Here is a 13,375-nt window from a genome sequence, read left to right as displayed (position 1 = left end):
GCTCCCCCTCACCCCTCCACCCTCGTAATCTGCCTGTGGGGCCCCTCCATCCCCATCACCCCTCCACCCTGTAGTCCCTGCCCACTGGGGCCCCTCCGGACCCCCTCACCCCTCCACCCCATCTTCCAGGTCATCATCATTCAGTCTCAAGTGCAGCCACAGCCCGAGAACACCACAGAGTCGCGGGCGCCCACGGAGGAGCCGAATCGGGGGTCTCAGGCCAGCAACAAGAGGAAGGAAGAGCGGCCCTCGAGCCAGGAGAACCCCGAGGTGGGTGGCGGTGGTGTAGGGGCCGCTGTAGGACGTGCCCCACATGGGCTAGGGTGGAGACCGGGCCCGTGAGCCCAGGTCCCGCTGTTGCGTGTCCCAGACTTGCCGGCTAAGGGGCTGTGTGGGGCAGTGCTGAGCTCTGACCCTGGCCCAGTCTGCCTGGCTTGCCCTCCCAGTGCCGTGGGGGGAGGGCATCACGTCTGCTTCCTCGTCTGTGAGATGGGAGGGTGAGTCTGCCTTCCCAGCAGCGTTGTTGGGAGGATCCCACAGTCTGTGTCCGCTGGGGTCCCGAAAGCGTGCCTGGACGCTGCTGGCTGTTACCCCGCACCCCCGAGCCCGGCTGTCCCCCCATCCCCTCCCCCTGTCCTCAGGACCCCCGGTCCGGGGACAGCCCTGCTCTTGGCAGCACGTGACCCTGAAGAAGTCCTGCTCCTCCCTCCACCCCACTGTTCCTGAATGACTGAAGGCAGCCCAGGAGGACCCTGCAGGACCTAAAAGTCAGCTGTTTACTGAACTTTTGGTCACAGCAGGTGGTGTCCTTGTGTTCCTGCCGGCATCCTCAGCTGTCCTGGGCCAAAATCACCCCCTCTGGGCCTTTTTCCCTGTGACTGCCCCTACCTGGCCCCGGTTCCTCTCCCTACTGACTGTTTTGTCTTACAAGATCACCTTCAGAAACCATCTCCTCCAGGCAGCCTTCCCTGACCGCCTACCACCAACAGATCCCCCTGGGCTCCTCCAGCTCCTGTTGAGTCTTTTTATCAGAGCTCTGTCATCTAAAGAAGTCATTCATCCGTTCATCCAGTCACTTATTTGCCAATCACATCTCAGCCTTTGCTGCAGGCCAGGCTCTGGGCTGAGGATGGGGACAGTGAGACTGGGCAGGTGTAGTTAGTCCAGGCTCGAGGACGCTCACTCCTACCGCCAGACACAGGCATGGCCATTTGGACTTGAACCTGGGTTAGAACAAATGGCAGGTGTTGTCAGAGAATTACAAATTCTGAGCTGTGGGAGATCCAGGGAGAAGGAGGGCTTCCAGGTGGTGCTAGTGGTAAAAAGCCTGCCTGCCAATGCATGAGAAATCAAGAACTGCGGGTGTGATCCCTGGGTCAGGAAGATCTCCTGGAGGAGGGCACGGCAACCCACTCCAGTATTCTTGCGTGGAGAATCCCACGGACAGAGGAGCCTGGCGGGCTACAGTCTGTGGGATCGCAAAGAGTCAGACACGACCGAAGCGACTTAACACACAGTAGAGGGAGAAGGCCTTGGAGGGGAGGGGTGTGACCACGGAGATGGGAACACAGACGGTTTCAGGAGAAGGATGAGTGGCATGTCAGCTGGAGGACACTGCCTAGGCAGTCACGCAGACATGGGGAGAGGACTCAGCACACCTGGAAAATCAGCAGGTCTCTTTGGACCCTGGGTAGCACGTGTGGGTGAGAATTTCTAGATGTTGTTCTTCAGTCACTCAGTTGTGTCCGACTCTTTGTGACCCCATGGACTGCAGCATGCCAGGCTTCCCTGTCCTTCACCATCTCCTGGAGTTTGCTCAAACTCGTCCACTGAGTCAATGATGCTACTGAGAACTTCTCAACATGGGGTTAAAGATGGACGTCGGAGGCTGATTCTGGAAGACCTGGATGCAGGTGGCCAAGGAGGAACTCCATTCCTTGGGTAGTAGGGAGCCATGGAATGTCTTTGAGCAGGAGAGTGACTTGGTTATTGCCCTTTGACACATCCAGAATGCCTGCTGGGAATTGGTAGAGTGGACTACTCACCAAGGTTGAGATGCAGCTAGTCTGCTCTGTGGCTTCAGGCCCAATCTTGTCTCCAGAGAGCAGTCCATTGTATTTGGTGGTAATGAATGAGCACCCACTGTATGCGAGGTGGGGCTGAGGGGCCAGCTCACAGCTCAAGCTCCCATGAGCACCCTTCTGTCCTCCGATGGGGTTCTCTGCACCCTTAATATTCAGGAAGGTTCTCTGGGTGGCTTTTCTTTGTTCTTTCAAAGTATATCTTAGTCAATTATTGTGCATTTATACAATCAGTATAATTACATCTAACTACATAATTAGTGTAAATACGTGTAATGACTTAAATAGAACTTGCAATTACAACACGTCCTGGTGTAAAAATCCTTATTAAAGTTGCTTTTAGAAGAAGGCTGGGAGCTGTTGTGTTGCATAGACGCAGGCTTCCCAGTGGCCTTTGAACCTGTTTGTGAAGAACCTAAGTCAACAGTGCTGGAGGCCAGAGCAGCAGCTGCCCCAGAAATGTGCCCAGATGCACCAGTCACGGACTCGGAGGGCCGGGGGTGGGCGTGGATTGGGGCTAAAGAGACACCGACGGGCTGGTGAGGCTCAGCTGTGTGGTGGCTTCCGGGGCAGTGGCTGTTGAGGTACCAGTGTCTGTACACCCGCACACACACTTTCTTTGGAGCCCACGGCTGCCTGTGAGATGAGCTGGGCTCGGGAACACGACGCGACAGCACCCTCACAAGGCATCAAAGGGATCTGGGGCAGTAACACCCCGCTTCCCTGCTGAGCGACCCTCCACCACTAACTGCACTTCCTCCCCTGCTCGCCCGCATCCTCCCAGATGCTCTGCGAAGTGGATGGGGCAGAAATGACAGCGTTCACTGTACAGACGAGGAGACGGGCTCAGAGAGGTCGGCGTGTCCACGGTCACTGGGCTGTGCACTCAGCCGGGACAGACCCTGGACGCCTGGCTCCTGCCCCAGGCTCGGCGGATTCCATCCTGTCCTAAAGTCCCTGGCTTCTTCAGGACAGAGCCTGGCCTTTTCTGTGCTATTCGTTTCCCTGGCCTCAGGCAGCATCTGACCAAGCTGGTCACTCTCAGATTAGTCTCTCACATTAGTTTGAGGCACTCTCACATTAGTGCCTCATGGAATGGCAGCTAGAGTAGGAGTCCTGGCCCCATTCCAGCCTGGCCCCAGCCCAGGCCACACCCCAGGTCACACCCCCAGCCCCAGCCGCAGCCACACCCCCAGCCCCAGCCGCAGCCACACCCACAGCCACAGCCTAGGCCACCCCACCAGCCACAGCCTAGGCCACACCCCCAGCCACAGCCTAGGCCACACCCCCAGCCACAGCCTAGGCCACACCCCCAGCCACAGCTTAGGCCACACCCCCAGCCACAGCCCAGGCCACACCCCCAGCCACAGCCCAGGCCACACCCCCAGCCACAGCTGGGCCACCTGTCTGGGCAAGACCCAAGCAGGCAGATGCTCCTTCCCTCTGCCGCCCCTGCTGCCACTGCCCTCGTCCCTGCCTCCCCTCTACCCAGGCTCCCAGCCCCTAGATGGTTCCTCTCTGCAGCTAGAAGGATCTTTCTACAATTCACCAGAAATAACCAAGTCACCACCCCTTGTTTTTAAAAATGTTCTTCAGCTTTATCGAGATGTAATTGGCATATAACCTTGTGTGAGTTTAATGTGCACAACATAGTGATTTGAGATACGTATATATTGCAACAGGAGCACCACAGGAATCGCAGTTGGTGTGTCCATTGTTATCCATTGTTACCTCCATGGTTATTTATTTTTGTGTGATGAATACTTACTTTTCAAATCCACTCTCAGCAGCCTTCACATTTACAGTATGGTACTGTTGGCTCTAGTCACAATGCTGTACATTATTTATCATACAACTGGAAATTTGTAGTTTGTGATTACTGTCACAGCCCAGAGGAGCTAAGGAGACAGGATGACTCATGTCCTGTGGGATCCTGGAACAGCAAAAGAGCATTAGATAAAAAACTAAGGAAACCCCCAAATAGAAAAGCTGGGTTAACCTTTCTCTTGCCTTCCCTCAGAAAATCGCCTTCATGGTGGCGCTGGGCCTGGTGACGACGGAGCACTTGGAAGGTGAGGATCCTCGGTGGGGCTGGGCCTGGCTGCTGGGTGGGTGGGTCAGGTCTGACTTGGCATCAGACAGAAGCAGTGGGTCTCAGATTCTCGGTCAGATGTGACCCACCTTCTGCGAGGTCGGTGCTGAGTGCCTGGTTGTCATCACTGAGACCAAGGAGCCCACCCGCTCTCCCGGCTTGACTCTGCACAGAACCCTGTGTGTCAGTGGAGGGACTTTGTGGGTTCTCTGCCCCCTAGTTGGAGGCAGCACCGTGAAGTGATAAGATCGGGGTGCCCAGCTCTGCCATGACTGACAGCTCAAGCTTGGGCAAGTCACCCAGCTCCTCTGGGCCTTAGTTTCTCCATCTATAAAATGGAATAATAGCCAACTCTTCCTCCTGGGATTGTTGGATAGAACCAAGAGGAGCAGCAGCCACCTTCCCTTCTGTCAAGTTGGCCTGTGGACTCATGTCCGCCCCCAGACCGGTCGGTGGAAACCAGCACGTTGAATAGACAGATCATCGTGACACTGTGGGTGCCGTTTGACTTTACCAATGAGAGCAATTGCAGATTAGCTCTGTGCATCGTCATGGAATCTCAGGGCGGAGCCTGGTGGGCTGCGGTCTCTGGGGTCGCACAGAGTCGGACACGACTGAAGCGACTTAGCAGCAGCAGCAGCAGAAAGCATAAAGCCAACCGTCTTGTGGCACGTGTGGGGAAGCGGAGGCCAGGGACATTGATTCACTTGCTCAGGGTCACACAGCTAGTCACTATCAGGCCCAGGATGGCATCCATGTCTCCTGACTCATGACCCAGAGTGTTTTTCCATGATTCCGGCCTCACTGCTAAAGACATTTTATAAAGTGAGAACACCTCAGGGAGACCTGGATTCGGGAAGGAAAGCTAGATTGCTCTTCCTCCTTAAAATTGAGGGACAGGAGGGAGTGAATTGAATACCCCAGTGCCCGAGGCACTGACCAGCTCTCATCTCAGGTGAAGGTCATCTCCAGGACAGCACTGAAGCCAGGGGAGGGAAGGGCCTTGACCAGACCACCCCATGCACGGCCGAGACAAACGTGCCCTGGAGGTGGGTCCAGGCCTTTCCACGGCCACCTCCCCTTGCGTTCCCTGGGTCTGACTTGGTCTCTGGCAGCAGCTGGGGTGTAGGTGGTGGGAAGGGACAGGGGCGTGGTCCAGCCACTCAGATACCCTGCCACATGGACCTGACCCCCATGGGGATGTCCCATGCAAGGACCCCTCCTCTCATGGCCCCCCTGCCTTCTTGGAAGGAGTCCTGTTCATGTCTGAATCCTCCTGCTTGAACTTGAGTGTAGGGAATCTGGCTGTGCATGGCGGCCTTTGAGAGCCATTTCTGCTCTGTCTTTGGAGCCGTGGAGGCAGCCTGGGATGGTGGAACTGGCCCAGTCATGTCAGAAGTCCGGTGTTCAAGTCTTGGCCATGCTGCTTGGAGCTGGGCGACCTTGGGCCAACTTCTTCCCCACTCGGAACCTCAGTTTCTTCATCTATGACTTGAGGAAAACCACTTCCTCGGACTTGGACTTCGCAGGGTTGTCATGGCAACTGAGCTAAAAGCACTCTGCGAATCCATTTGCGATTATTATAATTTGTATAAACAGTTCTCATTTTGCAAACTCTGCTCCCTCCTGCCCATGATACCCAAATATTTTTTTATTTGTGTTTATTTGGATCCTAACTTCTGCACAGGGTCTGAGGTGCCTTACGGGAAACACAAATAATATTGGGACAGTTTCAAAGGAGAAATCAGATCCGAGAAACAGAGACTAGGATGTAATGTCAAAACAGCTACAGACGGAGAGACAGGGCCCACCTGGCAGTCAAAGCAAAAGGGAGAAAGAAAAGGAGGGAAAACCCAGTTCTCGAACTGCAGGAGGCTCGCCCCGCCAGGCCCCGTAGGGAGGACTGTGTTTGTTGTCGTGAGGGCCGGGCTGCCTGAGCAGGGCGGGCACCTGCCTTCCCAGGAGCCCTCAGCCTTACTCCGAAGCTCAGTCTGGCCGCAGTCTGACCATCAGGCACCAGCTGTCCTAAGGTCCCAAGAGAGGCGTCCCCAGGCTGGAGGATGGCACTTGGGGCCGTGCTGAGAGCAGGTGCCTGGACTCTGGGTATCCCCCACCCTCCGCCCAGTTGGTCCTTCACCCTGAGGCCAGCAGCTGTGTCCTGCCTCAGAGCGAACGACGCTGGGGCCCCTGGCCCACTCAGGGCCACTCTGCGGCCAGATGCTGGGCAGAGGGGCTGCGGTGCAGGAGGCAGTGCCCAGGGTTTGTAGAGGATGAGTCCAGGGCTCCCAGGGCAGGAAGATTCCTGTAACCTCTGCATCTGGGCCTTTCCAGAGATCCAGAGCAAACGCCAGGAGCGAAAGCGGAGAAGCACAGCCAACCCTGCCTACAGCGGCCTCCTGGAGACAGAGGTGAGGGGCCCGCCATCCGCACACCGGGTGAGGGGTGGGGGAGGCTCCGCGGGGCCGGCCTCCTCACCTGCCCCTCCTGATTAGAGCTCAGGGCGTGACAGTGAACAGCCCTGACCTCCTGGGTTCAGAATCTGGTGAGGCAGAGGACCGCCATGTCAGCGGGTTCTCAGGCGGGCTGCCCCGGGGCTGGGGCTGGATGCAGGTCGCAGCCGGCTCCCTGCTTCCTCGTCCCGGTGATCCGGCATGAGGGCTGGTCGCAGGCAGTGCTGGGCCCTGGTCCTCCTGGGACCCATCGGGCTCAGCCCTAGCTCCTGACTCAAGAGAAGCCACAGAGAAGAGGGCCTGGGAGGGGCTGGGCCAAGCGAGGCTGGGGAGAGGGTTGGCTGGAGGAGGAGAGGGAGTGGCCGTGACTTCAGTGATTTCCTTCTGGGTGGAGACACGAGGCCAGCAAGGAGCGACCTGGCCTGGCGTGCCCACCTTCCCCTCCCCCTAACCCCCTGAGCCCCAGTTCCTTTCACGTAGCGGCACCCCAGCTCTAGACTGCTTCTTAATGGTGGGCAGCGCACACTCCCCTCAGATAGCCGAAACTGGTCAAATAGGGTGTGACAGTTAACTCCAAGGGAGGGAATGCCCCCTTCATCCAAATCCCATCCAACACACTCCCCACCCCCAAGGCGAGGTCGGCTGCAGCCCTACTAGGAGGTGATGAGAGTCCCTGAACGCCAGTCAGTGATGCCGTTTAAGGGCAGCCCAGGGAGCACCCAGCCCCTCCCAGCATTACGTTCCCAGGGAGGAACTGAATCCAGAATGGGATTGCCTTGCCCGTGCACATCAGAGTTCAGAATTCTCGGCTTGAATCCAGATGTCATCTCCCAGAAGCCAGGGCTGCCGGGGCTGCAGATGCTCGGGCTTTCCTGCAAAAAACGCCCTGGAATCTTGCCCTGAAAGGGAAGCTGTTTCATGAGGGCCCTGGAGTTGGGCAGCCCCCTGAAGGGGAGCCCCAGGCCCTGGCACATCGCGGAGGCCAGCGAGGCCCTGCAGGGCCCAGAGGAGGACAGGCGGATGGTGCACTGGCTTCCCCCTGGGGAGTTCTTGAGTCGGACCAGCTGTCCCACGTCTGCGGCTCACCAGTTGGACCTCACCGGGCGGGGACGCCTGCGGGTGCCCTGTGGGGAGAGCGCCCTGTGTCCCTGTCGCCGGCTCCCCAGCCCACCTGCCTGTCCTCCGTGGTACCCTCCCAACTCCCACTCAGAGCACACGAATGTTCACACCCGCTCACTTCCCCCCTCGACTTTCTGAGCATGCTGTGCCCCATTTATGAGAGGCACCAAGCTGTTCCTCCAGCTCCAGCCACGGAAACTGCGTGTCCTCTGTACAGAACGGGCACCGTCCCTTGGTTGTGCTCACGATGGACGTGCCCCCTGCTCTGGGGGCCAGGCCATATCCTCATCTCCGAAGTCTGTGGCCTTGACCGGAAATGACCTGATTAGCGAATTAGGAGCTGATGCAAAGCCCTGTGACCTTAAGCCCTGACAACATGTAGTTCCATGGGTCTCTCTAGACCCTGAACACGGCCCAAACATGTTGAGAGAGACAGGTTTACAACCCGTCATTCAAGTCTACAGGCATCGTCTTGCCACAGCCAAAGCCACCTTGAACCACCAGGGTCTGAACCCACGTGGCCTGTAGTTGTAAAGCCCAGGACTAAAGTCACCTTCTGGAATGTACTGGAGACTTCTTCCATTTACACGTGATGAGCCAAGGGTCACTCTTTGTTGTCAGGTTCCTGGGCCTCATGCTAAGAAGTGGGGTTTGGGGAGCCAATCCCTAGTACACTTTGTTTCCCAACCTGAGCCCAGAAGCTGCTGAGAAAGAAGACTCAGGAGGCAGACAGATGGACGGCCAGATGTCCGCTTTGTTACTGATTTGCCCTACCTGGACACCTCTAGCCGTCCTTCCTGAATGACGCAGGCTTGCCCACGGGAGCCACGATGGCCCCATCGGGCAGAGCCTTTGCTGGCTTTTGCCCTGGCTGACCTGCCTCTCCCCTCCCCCATGCCCATGTCCCCATTTCTGCCCCTGGTCTCGGGTGTCCAGCTGGAGTCCAGAGCCCAGGGTGGGGACCCTGTCCCGGGTGAGTCCTGGGCTGGGTCTGTGTCAACTGAGGAGGGCCCCCTGTGATTCCGTTTGGTTTTCTGTCTCTGCAGAGGAAGCGACTGGCGTCCAACTATCTCAACACACCCCTGTTCCTCACAGCAAGAGGTAAGCGCTTCTCCTGCAGGGCTGCTGTGGGGCTGGGTGGGCCACACCTCACTCCTCTGGCCACCGCCCAGCTACCCAGCCTGCCCCGTCCACAGCCGCGGCCGGACAGCTGCTCTCCGTGGGCAGCGCATCATGGCTCCCTGGGCCCTCTGCACACTGCTGCCCTCATCTGTCACATGACCTCCCTGAGCCTCGGTTTGCTGGTCTGTATAAAACCGGCCCATGACAGTGCCGGCCTCTCAGAGCTGGGCCAGGGACAGCAGGTGAACGAGGCAGCTCTGTGTAATGTCGAGTGCGGTGCACACACAGGAGCTGTTCTTCCCACTATACTATATAATTTCCAGAAATTAGGAAGAAGACTATTTTTGTGATCATTAAATTATGTGGTTTGGCCATCCCTTACCGGAATGGAAGTGGGTTATGGTTGAAAATGAGTTGTCAGTGAGCCACTTTGAGGGGTCCCTGGAACAATGTTTTCTCCACTGGACAGCTCACTGCTGCCATGTTCCTCAGGGAGCTTAGGGGCCACGATGAACCTCTTTTTTGATGGGTTCTGGCCATGACCAGGGCAGAGATGTTTACTTCCATGATGCCCTGAGTGAGGACCCAGGAGTCGGTGGGGCCTGAGATACTCCCAGCATGCCCCTGGTGAGGATCCAGGAATCACTAGGGCCTGAGATACTCCCAGCATGCCCTGAGGACCCAGGAGTCACTGGGGCCTATGTCCCTCGTGAGGACCCAAGAGTCACTGGGACCTGAGATACTCCCAGCATGCCCCTGGTGAGGACCCAGGAGTCACTGGGGCCTGAGATACTCCCAACATGCCCAGGGTGAAGACCCAGGAGTCACTGGGACCTGAGATACTCCCAGCATGCCCTGAGGACCCAGGAGTCACTGGGACCTATGTCCCTGGTGAGGACCCAGGAGTCACTGGGACCTGAGATACTCCCAGCATGCCCCTGGTGAGGACCCAGGAGTCACTGGGGCCTGAGATACTCCCAGCATGCCCTGAGGACCCAGGAGTCACTGGGACCTGAGATACTCCCAGCATGCCCAGGGTGAGGACCCAGGAGTCACTGGGGCCTGTAATATTCCCTTACACCCTGGGTCTTGTGGACTCTAGTCCTGATCGGTGCTCCCCATGGCCACTAACATGTTCTCCGCCCTTCTTCCCTGTGCTAGCCAATGAGGACCCCTGCTGGAAGGTACGTGTCCCTTGGTCTCACACCTGGGTGGGTGGGACATGCTTTCCACAGAGTCCAGGTAGGGTCACTCCTGGCAAGGGGCCGGGGCCCCGGTGTCCTGCTGCTGTGAGATGGAGCAGAGGGCCTTGGGCTCCACCCTCGGTGCTGAGGGCTTTGTACAGCACCAGTCCACTTTCCAGCATGCCCCACAGAGTCGGGCATCACCATGGGGCTCAGCCCACAGTTCAAGCAGGAGCCCTCCGGACACAGGGACCCCTGGAGCCGTGACAGCCCACATGGAAGCAGCTGATGCTGAGTGCCAGGGGGTTGTCTGGCCTCACGGTGTGACCTTGGGCAGAGCTGGCCCTCTCTGGGCCTCATTCCCCACCTCATTAGGGACTGGACTCGGGTCTCAGGGTCCCCCCCACACACCCACATTTCCGTGACCCTGTGAAGCCCCACTCAGCTCGCACACACTACGTCCCTGCTTCCCAGGATGCTTGCTGGTCACAACCTTACTTGTGGGCACGTCTTCAGAGTTTATTCAGTGTTTTCCTTTACTCAGTTTCAGACCTGATTCTAAACTTCCAGTCCTTTCATGCCACAGTCAAGCCACTAAAAAGCAACATGTGATGACATTTCCATTAGACCGTGTTGTTTGCAGCACTAACCCTGCGGTGTCGCAAGTCCATGCTGGCGGGGGTAGCGTTTGTCCGCAGCCACTCTGTGCCTGGCCAGCCGGGGCATGGGGACAGGAGCTGCCTTGAGCCTGAGTCCTGCTACATGGAGCCCACAGGCCTGGGGGGGCCTTGGCTTTGAGGCAGGAGACCGGGATGCTCCGCCTCCTGGTTTGCAGGCCCGCGCTCACTTCATTATCCCCCGTCATCAGGGCTTAGTCCTGTCTCCCAGAGCTGCTGAAAACCCTGGCAGAAGAGCTGGGTCCCAGGCAGGTCGGGGTGGCAGCTGCCTGCCCCCCGCCCCTACTCCCAGCCCGCTGACCTGCCTCCCACCGTCCCGTCTCTTCCAGAACGAGATCACCCACGATGAGCTCTGTGCTGCCTGCAAGCGAGGGACCAACCTGCAGCCGTGCGGCACGTGCCCGGGGGCCTACCACCTCAGCTGCCTGGACCCGCCCCTCAAGACAGCACCCAAGGGCGTGTGGGTGTGCCCCAAATGCCAGCAGAAGGTACGGGAGGCTGTGTCTGTGTGTGGGTGACCCAACCCTCACCTTCCCCACCTCCCTGAACTGCAGGGCCCTCCCTCACCGGGCACAACATCTGAGGCTGCTCAAACCGTCCCTGCTTCCTGGGTCATCCCCACCGTGAGCAGAGACGGGGAGGGCCAGGCTGGGGCGGGGTGAGAGGCAGAGGTGCAAGAAGAGAGGCTGGGTAGAGAACCAGGCTTTGCAACCTCAGCACGGCTGACCTTTGGGACAGGATAATCTGTTGGGAGGTGCTGTCCTATGCCCTGTAGGGTGTTCAATGGTGTCCCTGGCCTCACCCAGTAGATGCCAATCACAGCCCCCGTCATGGCCATCTCAGACACTGCCGGTTGAGGACATGGGTATAGAGCGAGCAGAGGTGTCCCTCTGCAGCTGATTTAGCGATCCAACTTAGTGTACTAATAACACAAACCACAAAAAATAGCACCAGTTAACACATTAGAAAGTCGCTCATTCGTGTCCGACTCTTTGCAACCCTGTGGACTATATAGTCCATGGAATTCTCCAAGTCAGGATACTGGAGTGGGTAGCTTTTCCCTTCTCCAGGGGGTCTTCTCAACCCAGGGATCAAACGCAGGTCTCCTGCATCGCAGGCAGATTCTTCACCAGCTGAGCCACCAGGGAAGCCCAGTTCTCACTGACAGCAACATGCAAATGAAAAACCATCAAATTAGCAAAAACGATAACATTCCCTTCTGGCAATGATGTGGTGAAATGAGCACTCTTAGACGTTACCTTAAAAATGTGTACACCTTTTAAACCCGGTGTCTTGCTTTGAGGAATAGAACCTACGGAACAGTTCAATATAGGTAAAGTTCTGTACAGAAGGAAGTCCCTCAGCTTTTCTTTATAAAAGATAATAAAATAGGAACAGCCTGGCTTCCCCACAAAGAGTTGGTGAAATAGATTCCGGCACTTTACTCAGTGAGATATTATGGAGTCACTGTAAATGATTTTTTTTAACAAGGAATTTGGAATTCTTTGGGACTTGTTCACTATGTGGGGTTACGTTTTCAAAAACTAAAAATAAAATAAAAACAGGTTTTGTAGCTGCTGTTTAGTTTGATCATCAGCCATCTGACTGAGAAAAACAGGGTGCAGAATAGAAAACTTGGGTGAAAATTCTTGCAAGTGTTAATCTTGTGTGTGGCTGGGTGGTGGGAAGTTTCAGTGCTATTCTAAAAGTACACTTTTCTATAGAATGTGTTACTTGTAAAATCATTGCGGAATCCTCTTTATTTCAATGAGGAAGCCTCTTTATTTTAGGAAACATTGAGTTCCCATCATACTGGGTTTTGTGGGGACCTGAGGAGAGGGGGGTGTGGCAGCCCAGAGAGCTCGTGCCCGTGCCCCTGTCGCCCCCCTCCCCCCGCCTCAGGTTCCTCAGCCGGAGCGTGGCGGGCCCTGGGCTGCCTGCTGGCTCAGTCCCCCATCTGCCCTCCAGGCCTTAAAGAAAGATGGAGGTGTGCCCTGGACCGGGATGCTGGCCATCGTGCACTCCTACGTCACCCACAAGACAGGTGAGACATCGGGGCAGCTGGGAAGGGGCAGAGACGCCCTTCTGTTCAACCCCGCCCTCGGACTGCTGAACTCACTTTGAGCCCAGCAGAGGCTGCTCTGATCCAAAGCTCTGAACAGAGGGAGCCTTGGACTAATCCTGCGTGCAGGGCAGTTACTGCGGAGGTGGAATTTCAGCCCCTGAGCATCTGGCAAGAGCCTCTGGCTCCTGCAGGAGGTTGTGGCCAGAGTGACCCCTAGGGATGGACCTAGGATTCTTCTTGCCTCTCCTGCTCAGCCACGGCCCAGCCCCAGCTTACCTGCCGTTCCCGGTGGGGCCTGGGATCCAGGCCCTTTCCTAGTCCTTCCTCTTTCCTAGTCAAAGAAGAGGAGAAGCAGAAGCTGCTGCAGAGGGGCAGTGAGCTGCAGAGTGAGCGCCAGCAACTGGAGGAGCGAGACCGGCGCCTGGCCTCGGCCGTGAAGGTGTGTGGGGTGGGCGGGGTCTGCCGGGGGACCACGGGATATTGCAGATCAAAGTGTTACTGTCCGGTTACTGAGGCCCCAGAAGAGGGCAGACTCACCAGCGTCGTTCAGGGAGTCAGCAGGTGGAGAGGGCAGCTCTGTGACTC

At 57.1% G+C, this 13,375-nt stretch overlaps 1 protein-coding gene across 1 annotated transcript in view; it reads left to right on the top strand.

The window, feature by feature from the left end:
- The window catches only part of PHF21B (PHD finger protein 21B), a 103,280-nt gene that overhangs the window by 88,640 nt on the left and 1,265 nt on the right, over positions 1-13,375 (top strand). The window contains exons 8-15 of the mRNA XM_010837624.1: positions 130-270; positions 4,102-4,153; positions 6,505-6,581; positions 8,789-8,843; positions 10,026-10,048; positions 11,055-11,213; positions 12,694-12,769; positions 13,126-13,229. Coding sequence (XP_010835926.1) covers positions 130-270; positions 4,102-4,153; positions 6,505-6,581; positions 8,789-8,843; positions 10,026-10,048; positions 11,055-11,213; positions 12,694-12,769; positions 13,126-13,229 — 687 coding nt within the window. The remainder of the gene's footprint in view (positions 1-129; positions 271-4,101; positions 4,154-6,504; positions 6,582-8,788; positions 8,844-10,025; positions 10,049-11,054; positions 11,214-12,693; positions 12,770-13,125; positions 13,230-13,375) is intronic.

This window comes from Bison bison, unplaced genomic scaffold (assembly GCF_000754665.1).
Source record: "Bison bison bison isolate TAMUID 2011002044 unplaced genomic scaffold, Bison_UMD1.0 scf7180017864079, whole genome shotgun sequence".
Taxonomy (NCBI): Eukaryota; Metazoa; Chordata; class Mammalia; order Artiodactyla; family Bovidae; genus Bison; species Bison bison.
This window is presented reverse-complemented; position numbering and strand designations above follow the sequence as displayed.